Source organism: Scyliorhinus torazame, chromosome 17 (assembly GCF_047496885.1).
Source record: "Scyliorhinus torazame isolate Kashiwa2021f chromosome 17, sScyTor2.1, whole genome shotgun sequence".
NCBI lineage: Eukaryota > Metazoa > Chordata > Chondrichthyes > Carcharhiniformes > Scyliorhinidae > Scyliorhinus > Scyliorhinus torazame.
Genome location: NC_092723.1, coordinates 74411375 through 74437618, shown reverse-complemented (window position 1 = coordinate 74437618; position 26244 = coordinate 74411375). Strand labels below are relative to the sequence as shown.

Sequence of the window (26244 nt, the reverse complement as noted above, 5' to 3'; positions counted from 1 at the left end):
CTGGCTACAGAAAATGAAGGAAACAGCAACAGCCACCAGCAGGAGCAAGCAGCAAACAAAACCTGCCACTGTGAAGTGCTCTCACAACTAACACGGCCAATTCCTTATTAGCAATCGCCTTCAGTTGTGAATCACACAATCAAAGGGAGTTAGTGACTTTCAGCATATAACCAAGAACAGGGCTCTGTCCCGGAAGTGTTTGGTAGGACAGACAGGGAGCAGTTTAGTTGCACCTGTTATGGATATCCACAATATTTAACAATGGCTTGAAGGTCTCACAGACGTAACCCCACCCCCACCCACCCCCGAGCACTGGGGTGGCAGCACCAGTGCTCTTGAGCTGCATGTCAGAAAATAGTTACTCACCCCCTCAGTTCCCCTCAGCAGCCATTGCGCCAGCTTTGCGTTTTTGAAAAGGAGTACTAAATGACGCCTACATGAATTCTCGCTGGGGTGCCGGTTAATTCCCGGGAGTCCGTTATATTCAAATTCAATCTCACTAATGAAATGGAAATTGATGCAATTTGGGGTTACTAATATTATTGCCGTATTTGGACGAGATCCAGATCTCGCCGTCGGGAGCAGGCCAGTTAATGGCAAACTGATTCACGCCAATTTTAGCCTTTCCCCTATTTAACCGCTGTGCACAGATCTGCACCTGGTGCAACATGCTGGTTTTATCGTGCCATCATTTCTATTTACAATTTTTACATTTTATAATACAGAGGTGCCAACAATGAATGTGACGTTTTTAAAAGTAACCTTGGAGAATTTATTGTCAATGTTGCATGGGTCGCCAGTCAGAAACTGTGTAAAAGTGGGATGCAAGAAAAAAATTTGAAAAACATGGAGCAAACCACAGATCTCATAGAGAAGATAATGTAAGCATTGAAACATTGGTAACCACAAGTATATGAACAATAATCGATTAACTATATCAACTATCAAAATTCTTATCAAGTCATCTAATTGTTCAATTTCTCCATCAGGGAAAGGATACCTAGCAATTGTATCCTCCATGTAGAATCATAGGATCCCTACACTGCAGAAGGAGGCTAATCAACCCATGGAGTCTACACCGACCCTTCAAAAGATCATTTTACCCATGTCCACTCCCCCGCCCAGCCCTATCCCCATAACCTGAACATCCCTGGACCCTAAGGGACAATTTAGCATGGCCAATCCAGCTAATGTGCACATCAATGGACTGTGGGAGGAAATGTGAGCACCCAGAGGAAACCCATGCAGACACGGGGATAATGTGCAAACGCCACACAGACAATGACCCAAAACCAGAATTGGAAGGGACCCTGGCGCTGTGAGCAGGAGTGCTAATCACTGTGCCACCTTGCCATCCTATGCTCCAGTTCCGTCATATGTGGTTTATTCTTATTACTTAACAATAAGGGAATCCTGCTCTTAGATTTAGGTAGACAGGATATCATTTTTTTAAATGTCGATGTTAGTAATGTGATGGAATTGGAAATAGGCTGGTGGAATGGGTGAAAACATGGCAGATGAAATTAACGCAAACAAATGTAAAATGATATATTTTGGGTGGAAGAATGAGGAGAGGCAAATTAAAATAAAGGGTATAATTCTAAATGGTGCATCAACAGGTTGAGAAACTGGTTACAAATACTGGATCCTGGGCTTTCTATGTATAGGGTATAAAAGAAAAATGTTATAATGAACTTTTGTAACAAACTGTTTAAACTGCAACAGGAATATTGGGCTGGATTTCTGTTAAGTAGGGATGACTCAGCAGCCCTTTAAAAACGGTGGCCAAATCATAATTCCAGAATTCCCAACCCCATTCCCAAGGTTTCCTATTTTCAGGAGCATCTTTTAAGAGTGCGAGCTGTTTCGGGTTGCAAGCCCACAATCACTTATGACCTGGTCATCTCCATTGCAGGGATAGGCATGCCCTAGCTCTCTGAAATTTTCATAGTCAGGTCTGCATAGAGTCAGGGTTAATGGCACCTCAGCGGTTTCACGTACCCATAGTCCATATGAAGGAACCATTGGAAAGGTAAGTTCAAAAGGTCCACCTCTTGCCAATATGTGCCCCTCTAAACCCACCACCTGTGGTCCTACATGGAAAGGCATTCCCCCAAAGGAACATTGTAGTCGCCCATGGTTCTCGCATACCAAGCTATGGTAGTTCCACGCCAATTCACCCACCATACACTGTATGGGAGCAATGAACCCTAACGTGCAGGAGGAAGTGGAAACAATAATAAATCCATTGATAACTTTGCATCATCATAAAGAACTCCTTTTCTACTACAGCCTGATAAAACTGTCAATCATCCACTCCCTTTAAAGTAGCAATAGCTGAAACTGAAAACACTTGAAACCTCTATACTGTGTAAATAAATATTGTGAACTTGTCAGTATAGATCAAAGAGCCAGAGCTGTCGATCAAGCCATGTTTTCATGGGTCTCAGGCACTTCAACAGGCTAATGCATTTCCCTGTTCTCAACATAGCTTCATTATGTATTCTTGGCTGTTGTTTGGGGGGGGGGGGGGGGGCTTAACTTGGTGGGGACAGAGCTTAGTATGGGGATATGAGATGACATGAGAGTTGGTGAGGGCTTATGTACTATGGATGAGCATGGGGAGTGTGCAGGAGATGAGGGTGAAGGTTGGAGGCAGTTTATTTTTTTCTTATAACTAGGACAGTCCAACAGCACTGTGACAAGCTTTACAAACACCCTGAACCCAACATCCTCAGGGGCTTCCTCTGCACTTTTTCCTGGGTCAGCTTATCCAGCTGCAGTCCATACCTGCCCTCCCAGAATAAAAATCTCATCCTTGTGACCAATTTCTCCAGAAAGGATGTGAAGGCTTTAAGGAGATGTAAAAAAGATTCACAAGGATGGTTCCATGAAGGACTTCAGTTCATTAAATAGATTGGAGGACGTGTAGTTGTTTCCTTCGGGAAGGGAAGATTCAAAGTAAATTTGATTTAAGTGCTCAGATTCATGTGGGGTCCATGAAAAATAGAGATAATCTGTTGCCACTGGTAGAAGAGTTGAGCACCAGGGGACACACACTGAAGATAATTAGCAAATGAACCAAAATCAACAGGTGGATTTTTTTGCAGCAAATGATTAGGATCTGAAATCCACAGTCGCAGAATGGGATGGAATTAGCTTCAATGCGGCTTTCAAAGGAAAACTGGTTAAGCACCTGAAGGGGAAAGCAAATGCAGAGCTATGGGGAGGGACAGAGGAGTGGAAGTAGCTAAATTGCCCTTGCAAAAAAAGGAACAGGCGCAATGGTCTCCTTCTATCCTGTAAACATCTATGCTTAAAGACGTTGTGAACTTAGAAGCCTCCCACTTACATTCATAGATTACACAGCACAGAATCAGGTTATTCAGTCCAACTAGTCTATGCCAACTAGCATTTATACTCCATATAATCAGCCTCCCATCTTTCCTCATTTAAATCTATCATCGTCACCCTCTATTTCCTTCTCCCACCCCTGTTCGTCTAGCTTCCCCTTCAATGCATCTATGCTGGTTGGGTTTCTGCAGTCCCCCAGCCACTTGTTTCTCCATGATATGCCATTCGCTGGCCGTGCTTGTCAATGGGATTTTCCATTGAAGCCACCCCACACTGCCGAGAAACCCACGAGTAGGGGTGTGTTGTCTGCAGAAAAAGAGAATCCCAATGGCTGGAGAATTCCGGCCACTATTTACTTCAGCCATTCTCTGTAGTAGTGAGTTTCACATTCTACCACTCATTGAGTAGAGGTTTCTTCTGAATGCACTGTTGGATTTCTAAGTGACGTTCTTATATTGATGGCCTCCAGTTGATCTTCTCTACAAATGGAAACATTCTCTCTGCATCCACTCTACCAGAAAGTTTTATAATTTTCAAGACACTTAGGTCACCCCTCAGCCTTCTTTCTCAAGAGGAAAACTCAGCCTGTTGGTACTTTCTTGATATGTATATTCACCCATACCTGTGATGCACAATCAATTACGACAAGATGAGAGTAGAGAGTAATCGAGGCTTTATTACACAGAGATGTGTGGCCTCCTACAGCTGATGCTGAAAAGGCTGCAGTTCGGAGAGCACACATTTACACTCCGCCTACTGGGCGGAGCCAGAAGGCAGGGATCTACCCCTGTACCTGTAGTACAGGTGCCTTACCGTAATACCCTCGTATGCAGTGCAGTATATACAACAGTGGTGCACAGATTTATACTACGCCTACTGGGCGGAGCCAGCAGGCAGGGATCTACCCCCGTACCTGTAGTACAGAGGGGCCTTAATATAATACCCTTGTATGCAGTGCAGTATATACAATATAATCCAAACAGTAGTGACTACCAGAACCTGGCAATTATCCTTGTAAACCTTCTCTGCAAACTCTCCGGTGCTTCCATATCTTTTTTAGAATATGGTGACCAGAGCTGCGCAGAGCATACTTTAAGTGTGGTATAATCAAAGTTAATACAGGTTTACAATAACTTGTCTACTATTCAATTTTATCCCGCTGGAAATAATGCCTAGTGCTTGGTTTATTTTTTTTAATAGCCTTACTAACATGTGGCACAGCTTTTATTGATTGATGTTTTTGTACTCCGTATTCTTTTGTTCCTCCACAGCACCGCGAATCATATCATCCAAGTACGGTAGCACAAGTGGCTAGCACTGTGGCATCACAGCGCCAGGGTTGCAGGTTTAATTCGCTGCTGGGTCACTGTCTGTGCGGAGTCTGTACGTTCTCCCCGTGTCTGCGTGGGTTTCCTCTGGGTGCTCTGGTTTCCTCCCAGTCTAAAGACGTGCAGGTTAGGTGGTTTGGCCCTGATAAATTGCCTTTAGTGACCAAAAAGGTTCGGAGGGATTATTGGGTTACGGGGATAGGGTGGAAGTGAGGCCTTAAATGGGTTGGTGTAGACTCAATGGGCCAAATGGCCTCCTTCTACACTGTATGCTCTATGTTCTACGTAATCAGTAACCTCCCTATTCTTGCTATCAAATTTACTAGCTTACATTTATGTGTTGAACTTCATTTGTCAATTGTTTACCTTTCTCCAAGTTTATTAATGATTTCCTGTAACTTATTGAAGTCATCCTCAATATTGACTATCCCCTTCAACTTGGTGTTATTCAACTGATAGCCACTTTCACAGCCACAGATACAAATTTCTATCATGGCAATAAATCATACCTCTCTATTCTTTAGTATGTCTTCTGTCTTCTCTCGTTCGGCAGCCAAGTTTTGTTCTTTGACACGTGACTCTTGAAGGTTTTCATTGAGATGTCCTTTTTAATAATTTAATACATTGAACAGTAGGGAAAACCATTAGTTATATCATAATATAACTTAGAATTTTTCCAGAACTAAAATCCTGAATATTTCTTCAAGCCATTTATACTGTCCATTCAAAATGTTGTTAGTTGAAATCATTATTATTCTTATGGTTAACAATGAGTAGAAACCATTTCCAGACAACAGGTACTGTACAACTATTCATTTTACTCTTTCATGGGATGTGGGTGTAACTGCCAAGGCCTGTATTTATTGCCCATCTCTACTTGTCCTTGAACTGACATACTAGGCCATTTTGGAGGGCAATTAAGAGTCAACCACATTGCTGTGAATCTGGAGTCACATATTGGCCACACATAGTAAAGTTGGCAGATTTCCTTCCTTCCTTTGTAATATCTATTACTCCCTTGGATTTCTGGAAAAGTTAAGCCATATAACATTAATGTAAAGTGTACCCTCCGCTCAATATTGTTTTCTCAATTAGGACAACTGAATGAAACAAGATACTCAAAAATCCATTTTGTTTTGAGGAAAGATTTTATTTACATTATCAGCAGATCTGAGAGAGGTCGCAGGAAAGATTCTCAAGGGGCTTTTTAAACCATTTATTAGATGGTGTCATAGGTAAGTCCCCCCAGCATCACAGTGTGGTCTTAGGGCTGATTATTACAATAAGACAATTATAAAATGTGTGCAGGCTGCAACATCAGGGTCTATTTATGCTGTTCTAGATGGTGTGACTCTGCCAAAGTCACATAGGCAGTAACTTTCTCTACGCTGGTGACTGCGCCCTAACTGCCCACAACAAGACATCCAAACTATGGCAAATTCTTGACTGGCGTCAAAATCTTTGGTCCTTTAATCAGTATCTCCAAGGCCAAGGTTATGTTTCAGTCAGGTAGCAGATTAAATGGAGGGGCATAAAGGAAGATGCTGTCACAAACTGTTCTCAGCAACATCAAATACTGCACACCCAGTCACGGTCAGATGCAGAGAATCATCTCCTCTGTGTGGCTCAGGAGATGCATGCATCCTTGATCCCTTGCTGATTCTGCTCTGGTCCCTCTTATTGTGTACCATATTGGCCTCGAAGAGAGAGGGCAAAATATCACTGATGTTGCACTGTAGTTGGGTGATTTTGTGCCATAACTGATTGTTTGCAAGCAATGAGATGTTGATAGCACTGGTGGATGTGTGAGAATGAAATGAAGTATCTGGATAGTAAGCTTGAATCCTAAATGCTAGTAAATGTCTCCAGCAGAGTAATGGTTAATGAAGGACTGAGGGTGTTGTACTAAAATGCGCGCAGTCTCTGGAAGAAGGTAAATGAGCTTGTTGCGCACATTGAAATTGTCCGATATCATGTTGTGGGCATCACAGAGATCATGGCTGCAAGGGGATCAGGGCTGGGATCTAAATATCTAAGGGTATGTGTCCTATCAAAAGGACAGGCAGATGAGCATAGGGGGTGGAGTTGCATTGTTGGTCAGGAATAAAACTAAATCAATAACAAGAAGCAATATAGAATCAGAAGGCATAGAATCCGTGTGGGTAGAGTTGAGGTGTCGCAAAGGAAAAAGACCATGGGAATTACGCACAGTCCCCCGAGCAGGAGACAGGATGTGGGCAGAAAATAAATCAGGACATAAAAAAGACATATAAGAAAGGCATTAGAGTAATCATGGGGACTTCAGTATGCAGGTGGATTGGGATACTCAGGTTGGTAGTGGATCCCAAGAAAAGGAATTTGTGGAATGTCGAAGAGATGGTCTTTTGGAACAGCTTGTGATAAAGCCCACTTTAGGGAACAGGCAATTCTGGATCTGATGATGTGTAATGAGGCAGACTTGATTGGGGAACTTAAGGTGAAGGAATCCTTAGCAGGCATTGACCACGATATGATAGAATTTATCCTGTTGTTTCAGAGGGAGAAGCAAAAATCATATGTAACGATTATTAGATATTACCATTGAATATAACTAACTGCAAAGACATGAGGGAGGAGCTGACCAGAGTTGTTGGACGAGGAGCCTAACAGGAAAAACAGTGGAACAGCAAACGCAAGAGTTATTGTGGGTTTTCAGGAGGCACAACATAAATTCATCCCAAAGAGGAACATGTTAAGGGGAGGACGAGGCTTCCATGACTGACGACGAGAGTCAAGGACAGCCTTAAACCCAAATAAAAAGCATACAAGGTGGCGAGGATTAGTGGGAAGCCAGAAGATTGGGAAGCCTTTAAAAACAAGCATAGGACAACTAAAAAAGCAATATAAAAGTGAGCAGAGGACAACAAAAAAAGCAATAAGGGGGGAGAACCTATTGCCTTATGGTCTTAACATGATATAAGAACATAAGAACTAGGAGCATGAGTAGGCCATCTGGCCCCTCGGGCCTGCTCCACCATTCAATGAGATCATGGCTGATCTTTTATGGACTCAGCTCCACTTTCCGGCCCGAACACCATAACCCTTAATCCCTTTATTCTTCAAAAAACTATGGGATTCTCCGAAACGGTGGCCAAGTGTTGACGCCGGCGTAAACACCGGAGCATTTCATGCCGGCGTCAACAGGCCCTTTGGCCCAACGATTCACTTACCTGAAGGGAGCTCCGGCTGCCGATACGGGGTGCTGCACTTCCGGCGGGGGGGGTCTGCGCATGCGCGCGGCGGTGGCTTCACGCAACCTGGCGGACTCACAGAACGGACCGGCCCCCTCAAATTAGGCCCCACCCCCGAGAACACGTGCGCCTGCCAATCGGTGGTCCCCGATCACTAGCCTGGCCAGCCTGGAAGCCTCATCGGCGAAGAATCCCACCGCCCCCTACCAGGGCGGCCACGGACTCAGCCCACAGCCGCCACTCCAAATAACAGTTGGGTGGAATCATATTAGAACCACTCCGTCAGGAACTCGGCCAGTTGCCAGCAGAGAATCGGCGGGAGGGCCTCTTTCAATGGACCCCGACTGGCGTCGCGCGTACCACGCGCGAGATTGGTGGCGATTCTCCGGTCAAGGAGAATCGCGGGAGCGGCGTCGCGGTGGATTTCGGCCCCCGCGCTGAGCGCGAGTTTGGCGCGGAGAAACCCACTCCAGAACTTCAGGAGAATCACCCGGTTAGTTTGTCTTCAGTTATTGGTAAGATTTTAGAGTCCATTATTAAAGATGAGATTGCGGAATACTAGGAAGTGCATGATAAAATATCACTGAGTCAGGCTGGCTTTGTCAAGGGGAGATCATGTTTGACAAATCTGTTGGGACTTCTTTGAGGAGGTATCAAGGAAGTAAGACAAAAGCGAACCAGTGGATGTGATCTATTTAGATTTCCAGAAGGTGAAGTGCAATTATCAGAACGATTTTTGATCAATGGTTGGAAAAGAACAGGTGGAGGATGAGGCGGATATTTTTAGTTCAGGAAAATTGGCAGAGTTACAACAGAAAGATGTAGAAATAAAACTGATGTATCAGAAAGCATACACAGAAGAGGAATCTGAGTGGATACCAGAGTGATATTACCGTAAAAGTAATGTATTGATGAGAAAATGGGGCTGTTTAGCACAGGGCTGAAGAGCTGGCTTTGAACGCAGACCAAGGCAAGCCAGCAGCACAGTTCAATTCCCGTACCAGACTCCCCGAACAGGCGCCGGAATGTGGTGACTAGGGGCTTTTCACAGTAACTTCATTTGAAGCCTACTTGTGACAATAAGCGATTTTCATTTCATTCATTTTTCATTTCATTTCATTTCAAATGGAGACCTTTACATATGCAGGCTGATGAAAAGAGGGCGGAAGTTCATCAAATAGTATTGCCGGTAGGGTATAGAAAGAAGGTGTTGCGAGTTGCACATGAGGTACCAGTGGGAGGTCATTAAGGAATAAGGAAAACTCAAGGTAAAATCCAAAAACATTTTAATTGGCCTGGACTACATAAAGATGTAATTACATTTTGTCAATCATGTCACACATGTCAAGTGATTGGAAAACCTCACGCAGTGATAAACCAGAGCCCTTAATACCCATTCCAGCATTTGAGGAACCATTTACAAGGGTCCTAATTGATTGCGCAGGACCACGTCCTAAAACGAAAAGTGGGAATCAATGTCTTTTGACGATAGGGGATGTGTCTACTAGGTTTCCAAAGGCCATTCCAGTACATAATATATATAGAATTTACAGTGCAGAAGGAGGCCATTCGGCCCATCGAGTCTGCACCGGCTCTTCGAAAGAGCACCCTACCCAAGGTCCTCACCTCCGCCCTATCCCCATAACCCAGTAACCCCACCCAACACTAAGTGCAATTTTGGACACTATGGGCAATTTAGCATGGCCAATCCACCTAACCCGCACAACTTTGGACTGTGAGAGGAAACCGGAGCACCCGGAGGAAACCAACGCACACACGGGGAGAATGTGCAGACTCCGCACAGATAGTGACCTAAGCCGGGAATCGAACCTGGGAGCCTGGAGCTGTGACAATTGTGCTATCCACAATGCTACCGTGCAACATTGCAGCTAAAAAGATTGTGGAGGAGTTACTTAAATTCTTTACTAGATATGGACTACCCACAGTAGTACAATCGGATCAAGGATCAAATTTTACCTCCAGGTTATTCAAAGAAGTTATGGATAGCTTAGGAATAAAACAATTTAAATCAACTGCGTACCATCCAGAATCGCAGGGAGCGTTAGAAAGGTGGCATCAGGCATTAAAGACAATGTTGAGATAATGTTGGACAATTATCCAGAGAATTGGGATAAAGGAATTTCATTCGTACTGTTTGCAATTAGGGATGCACCTAATGAGTCAACCAAATTCAGTCCTTTTGAACTAATTTTTGGTCATGAGGTAAGAGGACCACTTAAATTGATTAAGGAAAAATTGTTGAGTGAGAAATTGGAAATTACATTGTTGGATTACGTGTCAAATTTTAGGGAACGATTAAACAGAGCCGGTGAATTGGCGAGACAACATTTGAAAGTTGCACAAAATGTGATGAAACGGGTAGCGGACAAGAAATCCAAAGTTCGTAGTTTTGCTTGTGGAGATAAAGTTTTAGTATTGTTACCAGTGGTAGGTGAGCCTTTAAAAGCAAGGTTTTGTGGACCTTATAAGATTGAAAGGAAATTAAGTGAGGTGAATTATGTGGTAAAAACACCAGATAGAAGGAAAACTCACCGAGTGTGTCATATGAATATGCTTAATAGGTACTTTGAAAGGGAAGGATTGAAAAAGGAGGTTTAATGATTCTATCTCAAAGTGACGAACCAAATCCAGATGACTGTGAATTTGACATACCTCAAATTAAATTGGAAAATGAGGATGTTCTCAAAAATTGGGATAAATTGTTGAGTTATCATCCAGAGGAAAAAACTGACCTGAGTTATTGATATCACATGGGCAAGTTTGTAGAGATAAATTGGGAAGTACTAAAATGGCTATACATGATGTAGATGTTGGAAATGCTGTTCCAATCAAATAACATCCATAGAGACTTAATCCTTTAAAATTGGCACAGGTTAACAAAGAGATTGAGAGTATGCTTAAAAATGGCAAATTGAAGTGGGTTGCAGCCAATGGAGCTCACCCATAGCGATGGTACCAAAACCAGACGGTATCCAACGGTTGTGTGTGGACTATAGAAAGGTCAATGCAGCTACAAGAATGGACTCTGATCCTATCCCACGTCTGGAGGATTGCATTGAGAAAGTGGGACAATCAGCTTTTATTTCCAAACTGGATTTACTTAAAGGTTACTGGCAGGTGCCTTTATCCAAAAGGGCGAAGGAGATTTCAGATTTTGTGACTCCAGATGGTATATACCAAATCAAAGTTATGTCGATTGGCATGAAAAACGCCCCAGCCATATTTCAACAGTTAACTAACAAAGCTGTTTCAGGATTACCCAATTGTGCGGTATACATCGACGATCTGGTAATTTTTAGCCAGACATGGAAAGAACATTTAAAACAACTGATGGAGTTATTCGATCAACTTCAGGAGGCGTGTTTGGTGTTAAACCTAGCCAAAAGTGAATTTGGAAAAGCCCAAGTCACTTTCCTTGGCCATATAATCGGACAGGGTCGAATGGTTCCACGGGATGTGAAAACAAAAGTTATTGGGGAGTTTTCGATACCCTCAACATGACGGGAAATAGTGCAATTTCTTGGTTTGAGTGGATTTTACTGGAAATTTGCACTGAATTTCAGCAATGTGGTCGCTCCACTGATGGACTTGCTCAAGAAACAAATTCCAGTGGACAGCGGAGTGTCAACAGGCATTCTTCGGCCTGAAGGCTGGGTTATCCACTGCTCCTGTGTGAGCCATCCGAAATTATACGAAACCATTCAAAGTGGCGGTTGATGTGAGTGATGTGGGTGTAGGTGCGGTGCTTCCACAAAACGCCAACGAAGGGCTAGAGCGGCCTATTGGTTATTTTTCAAAGAAATTGAATTCTCACCAGAAAAAGTATTCAACGATTGAGAAGGAGATGTTAAGTTTGGTGCTAGCTTTGCAACATTTTCACATTTATGTGACAAGCAATCCATCTGACACCATTATATATACTGATCATAATCCGTTGAAGTTTTTGGAGCGATTCCGGAATAACAATGCAAGGCTGTTTCGCTGGAGTTTATTGTTGCAGCCATTTCACTTAAAAATAGTACATGTGGCAGGACGAGAAAACGTGATAGCCGATGCTTTGTCACGAATGTGATGAACGGAAGCAGTTTCAGTTGGAGGAAGAAGAACGAAAAAAAATGGACCGTATTATTATGCCTGTTTGCATGTGTTGTTTTTTGAAACAAAACGTATATTAACTGTATGTATTTCTTAAAGGATAGCGAAAAGGTGAAAAATTTGAGTTATTTTCTTTTTCTTGGGGGGAGTGTCATGTGAGAGTACCTTTAAGAAATGGGTGTTTATCAGTGATGTTAAGTGTGGGTGTAGCTGGGCTGTCTGTCAGCTTTTTATTTTCGTTTTAGGTTGTTTGCTGCATGGGGTGTTTTAGTTTCGTTTTCAGAGCTGGATAGCTGCAGTCACAGCCAGAAGGGGTCTTAGTCTCTCTCTCTCTGTAATCTAAAGAATGTAAATCAATCCTTTGGTGATTTAAAACTAATAACTGTTCTCAGTAGTTACTTTAACCTGTTGTGCCTCTGTTGAAAGTTCGTTTTTAAGTCTTATGGATGTTAAAAGGACAGCTTAAGGATTACTTAGTGTTGTATTCTTTGGGGGTTATATTTGAATTGATGGTTGTTAAGATGTTCACCGTATGTTTTAAAAAGGTTAACTTGAGTTCATAGAATAAACATTGTTTTGCTTTAAAAAATACCTTTCCATTTCCGCTGTACCACACCTGTGGAGTGGGCCGTGTGCTCCTCATACCACAATCTAGTAAAAGTTGTGGGTCAGCTGAACCCCATAATACACTTTGGGGTTCTCTGAACCCCGGCCCAGAACAGGTGTGATTTTGGTGGGGCGGGGGGGGGGAGGAGGTTGGCACATGCCATACAAGGGATTTTCCGTTTCAGAAACCAAGCATTGACATGGGGACTGAATCGGTGGACTTCTACAACAATTAAATAGGCCCCGATCCCAGAGCAATTCATGATCCGCCGCCACGTGGAACTCAATCCATTCCAATGAAAAGCGGTGTCCTATTCGACGGAGTTGGGATCGGCATTTGAGAGACCGACAAGCTGCAACTGCATATCAGCACACCACTGCCCACACACACTCATCCCAGCAAACAAGGTGGCATCAAGAAGAGCGGCACCAGGGTTTGCGGACACAGAGCTCAAGACCCTGCTGGACGCTGTGGAGGAGAGGCAGACCACCCCCTTCCCCGGATGGGAAGGAGGCTGCCACTCGCCACCATACACGGGGCCTGGGCATAGGTGGCAGCAGCCGTGAGCCCCACCGCCAGGACCCAACAGCAGTGCCGAAGAAGTTGCACAACCTCCTCACGGCGGCCAGTGTGAGTAGGCTGCACCATGTTCCTGGCACCAACCCCTGTCCCACACACTCATAAGACCCCTCCATCCGGAACTCTGCTCGCACCCCACCCGGCACCACATGCCAGCGCCCATACTGATCGCCATGGCCGGGTACCCTGGCTACAAAGGCTACCAGCTGCCCATCCCTTGTTCTGTACGCGTCCGACTGCCTAACACTGTGCGCTTTCCTTCTCCTCCCCCCAAGAGAAGGTGGCGCATAAATGCAGAGAGCCAGAGAAGACTAAAAGGGGACCACCCGACCTGCAGCCCCTCACCGTCGTGGAGCAGCGGGCACCGGATCTGGTCAGTGGGCCCTAAGAGAGAGAGCAGTCACCGAGGCAGAAGTCAGCATAGGACAATCAAGTGAGCTCCCGTTTAGTTGCGGTGTCCCGATGGCAAGTGTGACATGGCCCCAACCTCACTTCTTCCACACCACCTGCTCACCACCCCGACACCAACTCATCACCACCCCCACACCATCACCTCACCTCCCCCACACCGCTCATCGCCGTAACCTGCGATCCAATTGAGTTGTGTCTTGCGACTTGCAGGATCACCTGGTGATGAGGCGGGCCCTTCAAGTGTCCTCTGTCCAAGATCCAAACCCCAAGCAGATTCCAGTGACAAGGCGGTAATGGATACCGAAGGGAGCCCTCAAACACCAACCCGAGATACCGCGGAGCACCTCTCCAGGGACAACACCGATTTTCCATCACAACTGTCTTCACCCTCTACCATCCCGTCACCTTTGGGCATGTTAGTGAAGAACCTCTTGGGGTATTATCTGGTGCGCGCCGCGTACATACAGCGGTACATCAGGTCGAGATAGGATTCCCCAAGGGGGCCGATGGTCGGAGTACTGCCCGACCCCAGGGACTAACTGCTGTCTTGACGGTGTCGGGCTTCTGGAAAAGGTGGGCCCATTGTTAATGGAGATGTAGACACAGAGCCAGCAACTACATGAGCGGTTGTCAGTAACCATCCAGCACATGCAGGTGCAGTTCGAGGAGTCCAACCTCCTGCAGGGGCAGGAAGCGGTGCCGATCATGCATTCTACCAAGGCCAACTATGCACGGCTGGAGTCTGCGGTGGAGGCCTTGGGGGACGAAGGTATCGGCCATGGATCAGGATGTCAAAAGCCTGGGCACTCTGAACAGGACTGCCTGTCACAGGTAACTAAGTACCAGGGCCACCTGGACACTTGGATCTAGAGCTTGGCCCAGTCACAACAGGTTATGGCTGAGGGCGTCGACAGCATTGTGCAGGCACTGGCTAACCTGAGCCTGTCCCAGAGTGAGGTGGCTCTGTCATTGAGTGATGTGGCACCATCCCAGAGGGAGGTGTCCCAGTCCCTGTGCTCTATGGCAGCAAGCATTGAGACCCTGGTCGAGATGAGAGAAGGTCTTCAGCATTGGCAGCGCCAGGTGGTGGGGGAGCCCCAGAAGTTCGCTCCTGTCACATCCCCATCCTAGGTGCAGCCCGGGGGCCATCGGGCACCCCAAGGGAGGAGGAGGTGATGGAGCCCAAGCTGGTGGCACCCGCAGTGGAGGTGCCAGAATACTGCGGCGCCTTGGACTCCACCACCCCCCCCCCCCACCCCCAATCCCTGGCATATCCGGTGGGCAGCACCATGCCACCTGGGACACCCCCAAGTCGGCCTGCTGAAATTTCCACTCTGTGACCTGGGTCCTCTTTGACAGCTGTCCTCTTGAGTGAATGGGACTGGATAGGCCCGATCCAGTCCCATTCACTCAAGAGGACAGCTGCCAAAGAGGACCCAGGTCACAGAGTGGAAATTTCAGCAGGCCGACTTCCCCCCTGATGTACCGCCTGGGGATCCACGGAGAAGGAGCATTAGGGCCCGTAAGGCAAGAAAGGTAGACGCCAGTTAAGTGGCATAGGTGCAGCACAGAGGATAATGTTAGAGGCTAGGGCACAAACTGTTATAGAGATGTTCACTTGTCATGTTTAAAATAAACACCGATGCACAAAAGTTCCAAACTGTCTCGGTGCTATTTCTGGACTGTGTGAGGGATGGGCTGGTCTGGCTGCAGAGAGGCCGGTGGGAATGGGAGGGGAGGGTGATCCAGATTGCGGCAGGCGTAGGAAGTTGGATGACTCGCGATCAGTCCAGCGCAGAGCCTGATTCAGGACTCTCCCAGGATTCACCCATTGCACCTGGCGGAGTGGTAGCTGAATTGCGCCCCTCATTTCCCCATTTTACTGTTTTTTCTTCTGGGAAGAGAGAGATGGAGAGAAGGGCCTTCAGGTCAAGAGCGCACAACAAGGGTGGCGCTGTGGTTAGCACAACAGCCTCGCGTCACCGAGGACCCAGGTTCAATCCCAGCCCCGGGTCACTGTCCATGTGGAGTTTGCACATGTTGCCCTTGTCTGCATGGGTATCACCCCATAACACAAAGGTGTGAAGGGTAGGTGAATTGGCCACGCTAAGTTGCCAAGTCTTTTTTTTTTCCAATTAAGGGGCAATTTTAACGTGGTCGATCACCTAGCCGGCATATCGTTTTGGGTTGTGGGGGTGAGACCCATGCAGACACGGGGAGAATGCGCAAACACCACACAGACAGTGACCTGGGACCGGGATTGAAGCCAGGTCCTCGGCACCATGAGACAGCAGTGCTAACCACCGCACCACCGTGCCACCCTTTAAATTGCCCCTTAACTGGAAAATAAAAAAACATTTTTTTTTTCGAATTAATTAATTTTAAAGAAGTGCAGAAGAGTCTGAAAGTAAGCCCTCACCTGTTCCAACTGGGAGTCTGGGTTTCCTGGGAGAGAGGAAAAAAAGTTTGTCCAGGTCGAGGAGTAGGGTGCCATCCTATACCACATCCAACAATATCAGATCACATCAATACATTGCACAGAGGGACACACATACCCCTCTGCCAAAATCAATAGTGAGCCATGTAAGGATGATAGATTTCAAATACACCACAGCGGAAGTTGGAAACTAAATTAAAAACACAGAGGGCGTGATTCTCCGGCTCGAGCGAAACGTTAAAGGTGAATAGCGGGAGATGCCGAAAACGAGAACCATACCAGGCACCAACACTTTGCAATGCAACCGGCCTGCTTCCTTAGGTGAAATCGGGATCTCGACGTAGTGTGGCAAGAAAACAATCATCACCACTTAAGCCCTATTTCCATTCAATTAATGGGAGCAACCCATTATCCAACGGCCTCCTGTGATACATCGGCCTCCCCAGCAGCTGGTTACGCTGGCGCAGATTAGTACACCTTTTTCAAAATGTGAACCTGGTGGAAGAGCTTCTGTGGGGAGGCGAGGAGGTGAGTAGCCATCTTTGCTCACAGGCAAAGAGCCCAGGGACGCTGGGCTTTCCATCCCAGTGCTCAGAATGGAGGTGGACCCTTGGATTGGGGGGGACGAGGGGAACCTCGGCGCGGCGTGGGGACCTGGCGCAGGGGTGAGCCACCATGGGAGGGTGGAGGGGAGGCGCTTGGTGGTGGTTGTTTGGGCGGGGGGGGGGGGGGGGGGGGTGGCACGCACCACCATGTCAACCCCTGGATCGTGTGTATCCTTTCTGGACGCAATCTTTGTCCTGCCCATCTGCCCCACCGACCACCCATAACCCTCACTGCCGAGGCCTCTGGCCATGCAGCTGAAGGCTATTACTAAAAGAGAATTGGCAATCGTGGTTAACTGAGCACTTCACACAACGCAAGTGGATTCGTGGGGGCCATGTAGAATGTTGGAATTATTGCCTAGCATCTCAATCAGACCATGATGCCTGGAAACTGTGCCTGAACACTTTGTGAGGCAACACCACATACGCAGCAGCCAAGATCCGCACACCCAGGGGATGGGATTCAGCTCCGTGGACATGTCCATTGCCGGAGGGTTTGTGAGTGCCACGCGGAGCAGACCAGCGCCCGGTCCAGGTGACATTCCCGTACCAGCCTCCCCGAACAGGCGCCGGAATGTGGCGACTAGGGGCTTTTCACAGTAACTTCATTTGAAGCCTACTTGTGACAATAAGCGTTTTCATTTTCATTTTTCATTTCATTATGAGAGGTGTCCGGGTTATAGTGTCTGAGGTCCAGGGAGGGGAGCCTGTTGCAGCCGGGCGTGCGTGGGCAGGTCGTTCTGGGAGTGAATGGGAGAAGGTCAATGGGGGAATGGAGGGTGCCGGCGTATTAGCCACCGCTGTTTGTCAATGTAACACCCTCTACCAATGCTTTACAGATATTGAATGCTATGGAAGGGATTTTGGACCCAGCAGAACTTGCCCTAATGGTGCTCCAGTGTGGCCGGACGGCCAGATGCCAGCTGGAGCAGGGTCTGCAGATGCTTAAGGTGGCGACCCATGTACCAGACCCCGCCCTACATCTTGAGGAACCGGCCACCCATCAGGCCAGGGAGTGACCCAGAGGGGGAGTCCAGCGATGGCCCAGGGTGTACGAGCGTCGTTCGTCATTCGAACAGATGACGGACAGCGCATACCGCAGGAGGCTCCGCCTCAACAGGGAAACAGTGTTGCAGCTGTGCCATGTCCTCTTGGAATTGGCATCACATGGGGGAGAAGGACACTCGCTCTCTGTGGCCGTTAAGGTCACCACAGCCCTGAATGTTTAACCCTCAAGATCCTTCCTGGGGTCGAGCTGTGACCTGGATTGCACCTCTCGGGCAACAGCACACTGCTGCATCTGACAGATGACGGATGCCTTGTTTGCCTGGGCGGAAAACTACATCAACTTTGACATGGATGGACTTGCGGTGGCGCGCGTGAGTGGAGCGGTCGCGCTGGAGAGGGGCTCCCGCCGGTCTGGCATTTCGGCGTTTTCCAGAGTTTTCCCCGTGGTTTCGCTGATAGCTTGAGGGACGGATGCCAGGTCGGGCCAGTTTGCAGCCGGTGGGGACCCCCCCCCCCCCCGTGACCGGAGGAGCAGGGGCATCGAGCCCGAAGCAAGCACTGGGGGAGGAGCATAGCCTGAGGCAAGGCCTGAATCCAGCACAAATGTACAGGGGGAACAGCACACACCAGGTGACCTCCTGCTGAAAGTGAACAAATGTTTGGGATGTTTGAAAACCGGTCCCAGGAGAAGAGATTTTTTGAACTTTGATGTTGGGAGAAAATTTTTTTTATTTTTATAAAAAAAGTTTTTTTTCTTATTTTTATTTTCACATTCTATTTATTCATTTATTTATTTTAAAATATATTTTATTTTATTATTTATTTATCTCGAGATTGAAGAAAGAAGGAGAAAGATACTAAGTGGTTAAAGGATGCCATAAACAGCTGTGAAGAAGGAAGGAAACGCGGGTTCGCCGCCAAAGGAGGACCAGTAAAAGCGCTGACAAGATGGCAGATGCCAGACCGCGTGCTGCGGACGCACTACTTACAGTGGAAAGGATAGCCAAGGTGATGGTTGAAGAGCTGGAGAAGCAGTTTGCGAGGCAGATGGAGGCTTTGAAGAAGGGGATGGCGGTCGCACTGAGATCACTGGTGGAGAAGGCAATCGCCCCGGTGAGGGTGGATGCGGAAAAGACATCGGTCGAGGTGAGAGAACAGGGTGAAATGATGAAGTGGAGGAGTCCACGTCGCAGCACAGCGACAAACTCACCTCGATGGGAGACAAACTACAGAGGATAGTGGAGGTCAACAGAGGACACCGAGCAAAGCTCGAGGACTTGGAGAACCACTCGAGGCAACACAATCTGAGAATTGTGGGCTTGCCTGAAGGGGCAGAGGGCTCAAGGTCAACTAAGTACTTTGCTAAGATGCTGGCGGAGTTCATGGGGAGGGCGAAGACCCCTTCTGGTGTGAACTGGACCAAACTCATCGGTCGTTAAGGCCGGAACCCAAAGTAAATGAGCCACCGAGAGCCATAATTATCTACTTCATAAGTACCACATGAAGGAGAAGGTGTTAGAATGGGCGAAGCAGAAGTGGGACGTGCAGTGGGATGGTGCTCGAGTTCGGATTTACCAGGAATTGACGGAGGAGTTGGCAAAGAGACGAGCGGCGTTCAGCCGAGTGAAGGCGGGACTGTACAGCAAGGGACTGCGATTTGGATGTCATATCCTGCAAATCTAAGAGTGTCGTACAACGCCAAAGATCTTTATTTTGAAACGGTGGAGGCGGCTGGGGCGTTCATGAAGACAGAAGGCTTGGGACAGAAGTGAGGAGTGGAGCTGGAAGAGAGATCGTGGACTGTGATTGGGGAGCTGGAAAATGTATAAATGTTATAAAGCTCTTTTCACTGACCTATATTGTAACTCACTTGACTTCACGTTGTTATAGAGTTTAAGTTTTTGTTTGGTTTGATTGGCATTTTTGTTCCTTTCTTTTTGTTGCAACGGCGATATGTTATTGTCATGTGAGAGTATCTTTAAGAAATAGGCGTTTATAAAATAGCTGTAGTGGATGAACCTTTAAGAAATGGGTGTTTATCAGTGATGTCAGAGAGTGGGTGGAGCTGGGCTGTCTGCCTGCTTTTACTTTCGCTTTGGGCTGTCTGCTACAGGGTGCATTTTAATTTTGTTTTGAGAGCTGGATAGCTGTAGTCACAGCAAGGTGTATTGGTCTCTCTCTCTGCAATAAAAAGACTGTCTCCAGATCCTTTGGTGATTTATAAATAATACCTGTTTCTGTCGAGAAGTTAAACCTGATGTATTTCTGCAAAAAGGGTTGTTTTTCGTCTTTTGGACGTTGCAAGGAATGATTACGAGTTATTTATAGAGCACTGTATTCTATGGGTGATTTATTGGCGTTGATAGTTGTTAAAATGTTTACTGTGGGATTATAAAGTGTTAACTGGTTTCATAAATAAACATTATTTTAATTTAAAAGTATTGTAGATCTCTGTTGCATCACACCTGAGGAGTAGGCCCGTGTGCTCCCCATAATCACAATCTACTAATAATTGTGGATCAGGTGAACTCCATGATACACTTTGGGATTCTCTAAACCCTGACCCAGAACAGTTTTCATTGAATGGCATGGGTTAGATTGTTTTTCTTTTTCTTCTGGGACTTGGTGGGAGAGGACAGAATTACTTTGCGGGAGGAGGGGGACCACCCGCGCTAGATAACTAAAGTTGGCTGGTGAACGGAGGTGAGGTGAGAGGAGGGCAGCGGACATTGGAGCCTGGGTAGCAGGTTTTGATGGGCTTACGAGGCGAGCAAGTGGGGGATGGGGGGGGGGGGGAATCGATACTGGGTGAGATGTTTTTGAGGAGAAGTGTAGGGGGGTATTCTGGGAGCGAGGGATGGGGTTCGATGTTAATAATGGAAAGGGACTGGTCAGGCTCATGGGATAGGGCCCGGTGGTATGATGATGGTGGATAAGAAGGTTGCGGGGGGTGGTGAGAGACCCCCAGTTAGGATAGTCACATGGAACGTGAGGAGGCTGGAAGGCCCAGTCAAGAGGTCAAGGGTGCTTGCGCATCTTAAAAGTTTGAAAGCTGATGTAGCAATGCTGCAGGACACACACCTGAGTGTGAAGGACCAAGTGAGACTTAAAAAGGGCTGGGTTAGTCAGGTGTTTCATTCTGGATTTGATGGAAGGGCTCAAGGGGCAACTATAATGGTCAGCAAAAGGGTACGGTTCCAGGTGGAGAAGGTGGTTGCAGATCAGGGGGGTAGGTAAGTGATTGTGACAGGGGCGCTGGAGGGGAGCTAGTGGTACTGGTAAGTGTATATGGTCCCAATTGGGACGATGTGGGATTCACAAAGAAGATGTGTGGGGACCATCCCCGACTTGGACACGCATGAACTGATAGTGGGAAGGTGACTGGAACTTGGTGCAAGAGGCAAAATTGGACAGGTCACGGCCGCACTCGCTGGGCCCATCAGGGGGGGGGCGAAGATGCTGGCTGGGCTAATGGTGGAAATGGGAGGGGTGGACCCATGGAGGTTTCTGCATCCGAGGGAGCGGGAGTACTCGTTTTTATAAGCGATCCATAAGGTGTACTCACGGATTGACATTTTCATGGTGGGGAAGGCACTGCTGGCTGGGGTTAAAGGGTCAGAGTACTCGGCAATTGCAATATCAGATCATGCTCCGCATTGGGTGGATATGGTACTGAAGGAGATGGTACAGACACCAGGGTGGAAGTTAGATGTAGGACTGTTGAGGGACCGAGGGTTCTGTGTCAAAATTGAAAGAGTGATCGAGGAATATGTAGGTTTTAACTGCATGGGTGAGGTGTCAAAGGCGGTTGTCTGGGAGGCTTTAAAGGCGGTGGTGAGGGGTGAGGTGATCTCGTTCAAGGCTAGGCGAGACAAAGAGGAGAGGTTGGAACGTCAGAAGGTAATTGATGAGATGCTGGAGGTAGACAGGAGGTAGACAGGAGGTATGCAGAAGATAGGGACCCAACGCAGTTGGAAAAGAGGAAGGCGGTACGCCAATTGAGGTGAGCAAGGGGGGCAATTTACAAGCATGGAGAGAAGGCAGGTCAGCTCCGTAGGGAGGTTGCGGCAAGGGGAACTGTCCAGGTGCGGGACAGGGCAGGGCAGTTGGTGGTAGCTACAGATCAGATTAACAAGGTGTTTAAGGCATTCTATGAGACATGGGTCAGAGCTACCTGGGGGAGGCCGAGTGATGCAGGAATTTCTAGATGTTCTGGAGTACCCGAGGTTAGGGGATAGGAACAGGGCTACATTAGAGGGGGCGATAGTGGAGCTGGAGATAAAAGATGCGATTGGGAGGATGCAGTCGGGGAAGGTGGAATTCCGGAGGAATATTATAAAAAATTCAAAAATAAGCTGGTACTGCTGATGGTGGGGATGTTTGAGGAGGCGAGTGGGAACTGCTACTTTAGAAAGATAAGGATCCGACGGAGTGTGGGTTGTAAAGGCCCATATCACTTTTAAATGTGGACGCTGAAATCTAAGAAATACTTAGATACATGCAGGTTCGAGACTGCCAGAAAGGAGAGACAGAGCTTCCCAGTGGAGCCAGCTTCCACATTGTTGGCGGAGGTGCTGACGACAGTGGGACTGGAGAAGGGGGTAGTATCGGCTGTTTACGGGCTATGTTGGAGGAGGAGAAGGTGCCGCTAGAAGGGATCAAGGCAAAGTGAGAGGAAGAGTTGGGAGAGGGTAGGAGGAGGGGTTCTGGTGTGAGGTGCTCCGGAGGGTGAACGCCTCCACCTCGTATGCGAGGTTGGGGCTGATACAGCTGAAGGTGGTGTATAGAGCACACCTTACAAGGGAGAGGATGAGCCGGCTCTTTGAGGGGGTAGAAGATGTCTGTGAACGTTGTGGGGTGGGGCCCGCAAACCACGTAATCACATTCATATGTTTTGGTCCTGTCCAAAGCTGGAGGATTACTGGAAGGAGGTTTTTAGGGTAATCTCTAAAGTGGTGCACGTGAAACTGGACCCGGGCCCTCGGGAGGCCATATTCGGGGTGTCGGACCAGCCGGGGTTGGAAACGGGTGCGGGGGCAGATGTTGTAGCCTTCGCCTCGTTGATCGCCCAAAGGCGGATCCTGTATTGGGTGGAGATCAACCCAGGGTTTACAGAACACAAACGCATATCATGGAGTTCATCTGACCCACAACTTTTAATAGATTTTGGTTATGGGGAGCACAAGGGCCCACTCTACAGGTGTGATGCAACAGAGATCTAAAGTACTTTTAAAACAAAACAATGTTTATTCTATGAATCCAGTTAACATTTTATAAACACACAGTAAATATCTTGGCAACTATCAACTCAAATACTCCCCCCAAAGAATAAAATGCTCTATAAGTAACCCTTAATCTTTCCTAGCAACATCCTTAAGACAAATACCCTCTTTAACAAAGACAGCAGGTTTAAATTCTCTACTGAGAGCGGTTATCACGTGTAAATTAGTAAGTGATCTGAAGACATTCTTTTTCATGAAGAGAGAGGTCAAAATTACACCTTGTTTGGCTGGATGCAGCTCCAACTCTGAAAACGAAACTAAAACACAGACACACACCAGCTTTCTGATAAAAGTGAAAGTAAAAAGCCACAGACCAAAACCCAGCTCCACCCACACTTTGACATCACTCAGCTATTTGATAAACACCCATTTCTTAAAGGTACACCCACTACAGCTATTTGATAAACACCCATTTCTTAAAGGTACTCTCACATGTCAATTGTTGGGTGTAAATTTGGGAGAAAGTGTTAAAAAGGAGAATAAAAAATATATTTTTTAAAAACTCTTGACATGGACCAAGCCTAACAGGATGCCCGGGCAGCAGGACTCTCTGCCATCATCGGGATGCCATATGTCCAGGGGTAGTGGATGGCGCATGTTGCCCTGAACTCACCGGGCATCTGAGAACACGCTACGTTAACAGAACGTGGATGCAATTCCTGAACATGCAGCTCATGTGCAACGGCCATACGAAGATCATGCTTCCCAGGGAGTGTCCACGACACCTACAACCTGGGGCAATCAGACATCCAAGGCATCTTCGAGGAAAGCCCCAGGATGGGTTTGCTGGCTCTTGGGGGATAAGGACTATCCGCCGTGGAACTAGCTAATGATGACAGTACGGAGGCCGGAGACCGAAGCAGAGATCCGGTACAGCAAGTCCCCTGTGGCCACCCGGACTGTCATTCAGCGGTGCATAGGACTCCTGAATATCCTGTTCCGATGTCTCGACTGCTCCGGAGGTGCACTTCAGTAAAACCCCCGGAGGGCCGCCAGCTTTGCGGTGCTCTGCTGAGTCCACCACAACCTCGCGCAGCAGCGGGACAACGAGATGGAGGTTGGTGATGAGGAACATGTGGAGGATGAAGAGGAGGATGAGGATGATGAGGTGGCTCCGGACACGCAGGGACTGGGGGACAAGCCCAGGGAGGAAGCGGAGGACCAGCCAGAGACTGCAGGACAGCCGGCAGCGGCGAGTTACTGGCAAGCCCAGAGGGGCAGGGAGGCCCTCATACTCGCCGATTCACATCGAGCTGCTTACCTCGTCCCGTGGCCTTCGATGTCCCTGACTGCTGTCCTCTTGGGCCAGAGGGCCCCGGCGCACTTATCGGCGACATATGCACAGCAGTGCCGTCCTGTCCTGTGTGCTGGGTGCGGGATGCGGCATCACCAGAGAGGTGGAACTCGGAGATGCTGGTGACCACTCTCGCCACTCCATGGGATGGGTCGTGGTTGGCACCCAGTGCCCTGTCTTACTGCTCGTGTGCCCATAGGGCCCAAGGGTTCACCTTGGAATGAAAGGACAGCTGGTTCAAGCCCTGGCTGCCCCTGCATCATATGGCTCTGCCAGCCCTGGTAGCTCCCCATGGTCTGCACCATCGTGTCAACGCGCCTCAGTAACTGAGACTTGGGGTTGGATTCTCCACAGCCCCGCGCCGAAATCGCTTCAGCGTGGGGGCGGGAAATAGCCGTTTACGAGGAAAACGGGACCAATGCCATTGAAGCGATTCTCCAGTCACCGGGTAATCGCTCAGCGATCTATGCGGCACGGCTAGGGGGCCATTGACAAAGGCCCCCCAGCATGGCGCGGCCGCTGCAGGCAACATGCGCGGACTCCCAACCGGAAATGCGGCAGCCCATATCCGCAGCCAGAACTGCGAGGAGCACTCTGGGGCCTTGCCAGCCCCCTGCAGTTAGGAAAATCGCTTAGGACGGTCTTAAGGAAAGTCAAGAGTGAAACTCCAGTGTAAAAGGGGACATAGCCCCATTTTTGCAGAAGCCAGCCCATGGTCTGTAGCGCCTCGGCAATGCCCACCTCGACGTGTGACTTGGGCAAGTTCCGCAGCACCTCGGGCTTTCCCATCTGTGAGCCGGACATGTCCCGTAGCACCTCAAGGTCAGGCTGGTACCGACCGGGTGACATCCCCCAGCGAATCAGACATTCTGCCGAGACCCTCAGCCATGGCCGTCACCGACTGCGTGACGCCTTGAGAAACCTTCACTAATGGTGCCGACATCGTCCACCAGGCTCTCCACTGCGGTCCTGACCCTAGCAGTGTTGGTCTCGATGCCACGCATTGCCGGCGACATCTCCTGCGTCCGTATCCCATAGGACTCTTCCAAGCGGCAATGGATCCGCTGGAGTGTCACTGTCATTTCCCTCTGAATCTTCCGGCCGCTCCCTATTGTCTCTATCACCTCCGGGTAACCCTGAAAGAGGCTCAGCATCAGGCTGGGAAAGAGCTGGGATCTGGGATCCAAAAGACCTCCAACTGCTGTCTCGCATGGATTGGATCTGGATTTTGTTTATTGTCACGTGTAACGGAGTACAGTGAAAAGTATTTTTCTGCGAGCAGCTCAACAGATCATCAAGTAAATGAAAAGAAAAGAAAAGAAATACATAATAGGGCAACACAAAGTTCACAATGTAACTACATAAACACTGGCATCGGGTGTAGTGTTAATCAGGTCAGTCCATAAGAGAGTCATTTAGGAGTTTGGCAACACCGGGGAAGAAGCTGTTTTTGAGTCTGTTCGTGCGTGTTCTCAGACTTTTGTATCTCCTGCCCGATGGAAGAAGTTGGAAGATTGAATAAGCCGGGTGGGAGGGGTCTTTGATTATGCTGCCCACTTTCCCCAGGCAGCGGGAGGTATAGATGGAGTCAATGGATGGGAGGCAGGTTCATGTGATGGACTGGGCTGCGTTCACAACTCTCTGAAGTTTCTTGCGGTTTTGTGATACAGCCAGATAGGTTGCTTTCTATGGTGCATCTGTAAAAGTTGGTAAGAGTTAATGTGGGGCTTTCTGACACCACCTGATGTGCATCAGCAGCTGTGTGGTGCTCACCAGATTTTTTTTATTTATTGGTTGCCCATCCCTAATTACCCGTGAACTGAGTGGCTTTCAGTGGGGGGGGGGGGGGGGGGGGAGTCAACCGCATCGCAGTGTGGATCTGGAGTCACATGTAGGCCTGACTGGGTAAGGATGGCAGATTTCCTTCCCTGGAGGACACTGTGCCCCAGAAGCCTGACCACTGACGTTTCCCACTGAGGTGCATGTATCTGCG

The 26244-nt window shown here is 47.9% G+C and overlaps 1 protein-coding gene across 1 annotated transcript in view; it reads right to left on the bottom strand.

The window, feature by feature from the left end:
* The window catches only part of sycp1 (synaptonemal complex protein 1), a 755262-nt gene that overhangs the window by 467323 nt on the left and 261695 nt on the right, over window positions 1–26244 (bottom strand). Inside the window, exon 12 of the mRNA XM_072479793.1 lies at window positions 5192–5286. Within this exon, the coding sequence (XP_072335894.1) occupies window positions 5192–5286 (95 nt within the window). The remainder of the gene's footprint in view (window positions 1–5191; window positions 5287–26244) is intronic.